Source organism: Thermobia domestica, chromosome 11 (assembly GCF_964235325.1).
Source record: "Thermobia domestica chromosome 11, izTheDome1.hap1.1, whole genome shotgun sequence".
NCBI classification, from domain to species: Eukaryota; Metazoa; Arthropoda; class Insecta; order Zygentoma; family Lepismatidae; genus Thermobia; species Thermobia domestica.
In genome coordinates this window covers 174,691,887-174,693,320 of record NC_137464.1, presented here as the reverse complement: position 1 = coordinate 174,693,320, position 1,434 = coordinate 174,691,887, and the positions used below count along the sequence as shown (strand labels likewise).

Below are 1,434 nucleotides of genomic sequence, written 5' to 3'. Positions count from 1 at the left end.
GCTTTGAGATTGTGTTTGGTTATTGCGACTTTGTTTTTTTTCTTTTAGTGTGTTTGGGTGTGCTGTTAAGAATATTGTTGTAATTACGTAGTGACAATGGCTAGTTCTTCAGAACAGAAGCCAAAGAAAATAGGAGTGTATAAAGGACAAAGCCGAGAATTGATATACAGACTTCGTGAATATTTCGAGAAAGAGCGCGATAATGGTAGCCCTCTTCTCCCTGTCACGAGGGTGGTGGACAGAGTGGCTGACGCCCTTCGTGTGGGAAAGTCTACTGTTAAGAACATAACAAAAGAAAAATGTCCCGAAGAACTGAATTCTCCTTTAACAGTTTTGGTTACTCCAGGCAAAAGAAGAAATCGACCCAATGTTAAAACATCTCTAGATCGTTTCCAGAATGACGCAATAAGGCAACACATTTATCAATATTATATAAGGAAAGAATTCCCGACTCGCGGTAAGCTTCTCAAGTCCTTGAAAGAAGCAGGGCTTTTCGAGGGAGGGAAAACAAGCTTGAGTGTTGTGTTAAGGCAAATTGGTTTTAGGTGGAAGAAATTCTCTGGAAGAAAAGTTCTTATGGAAAGAAGCGATATTGTTGCGGGTCGGTGCAAATTTCTGAGAGTGATGATGAAAATGAATCCGGAAAACTTAGTATGGCTGGACGAAACATAGGTGAATGCAGGACACACGAGAAGCAGTGCGTGGACAGACGATACATCCGAAGGGACAATGAAGACACATTGGCAAGGAAAGTCGACTTATTTTGCTTCATGCCGGGACTGTGCACGGATTTATACCTGAGGCAATGTTGCTTTTTAAATCAAAGAGCACTCGTGATTATCACGAGGAAATGAATTCCACAACGTTCAAAGACTGGTTTGTTAATAGTCAACTTCCAAATATTAACGAAAATTCCGTAATCGTGCCTGATAACGCGTCTTATCATTCCGTTCAAACGAATAAACCTCCAAATACGAACAGCAAAAAGGAGGACATGATAAGATGGCTTGAAAAAAATAATGTTCCTGGAGTATCACCAGATATGAAAAAAGACGAATTAATAGCATTATTAAAAATCTATAAGCCAAGACAGCCATCATATGAAATCGATGGAATCGCTGAGGCTCATGGACATACAGTTATTCGACTTCCAACATATCATTGCCATTTTAACCCAATTGAGTTAATTTGGGCTCTAAGTTAAAGGTTATGTGGCTCAACATAACAAAACATTTCGTGTAGAAGACGTGAAAAATTTAGTAGTAGAGGCGATCGAGAAAGTGTCCCCGAATAATTGGAAAAACGCCGTTGAGCATACGTGGAAAATTATGCAGCAAGCTTGGGAAGCTGAAGGTGTCTTCGAACAAACTGTAGAAGATTTAATCATAAAATTGGGTGATGGTGACGATAGCAGTGACGACAGTGACGATGAAG

The 1,434-nt window shown here is 39.9% G+C and overlaps 1 protein-coding gene across 1 annotated transcript; it reads left to right on the top strand.

Moving 5' to 3' along the window:
- Window positions 1–805: 805 nt before the first annotated feature.
- Window positions 806–1,204, top strand: LOC145665369 (uncharacterized). Its single transcript, XM_081732669.1, has one exon. The coding sequence runs from the start codon at window positions 806–808 to the stop codon at window positions 1,202–1,204; it is 399 nt and encodes a 132-aa protein (XP_081588795.1).
- The last annotated feature ends 230 nt before the right edge of the window (window positions 1,205–1,434 follow it).

Bases quoted from the DNA above. Each gene is read 5' to 3' on its own strand.
- LOC145665369 (XM_081732669.1), top strand. From the start codon at position 806: ATGTTGCTTTTTAAATCAAAGAGCACTCGTGATTATCACGAGGAAATG.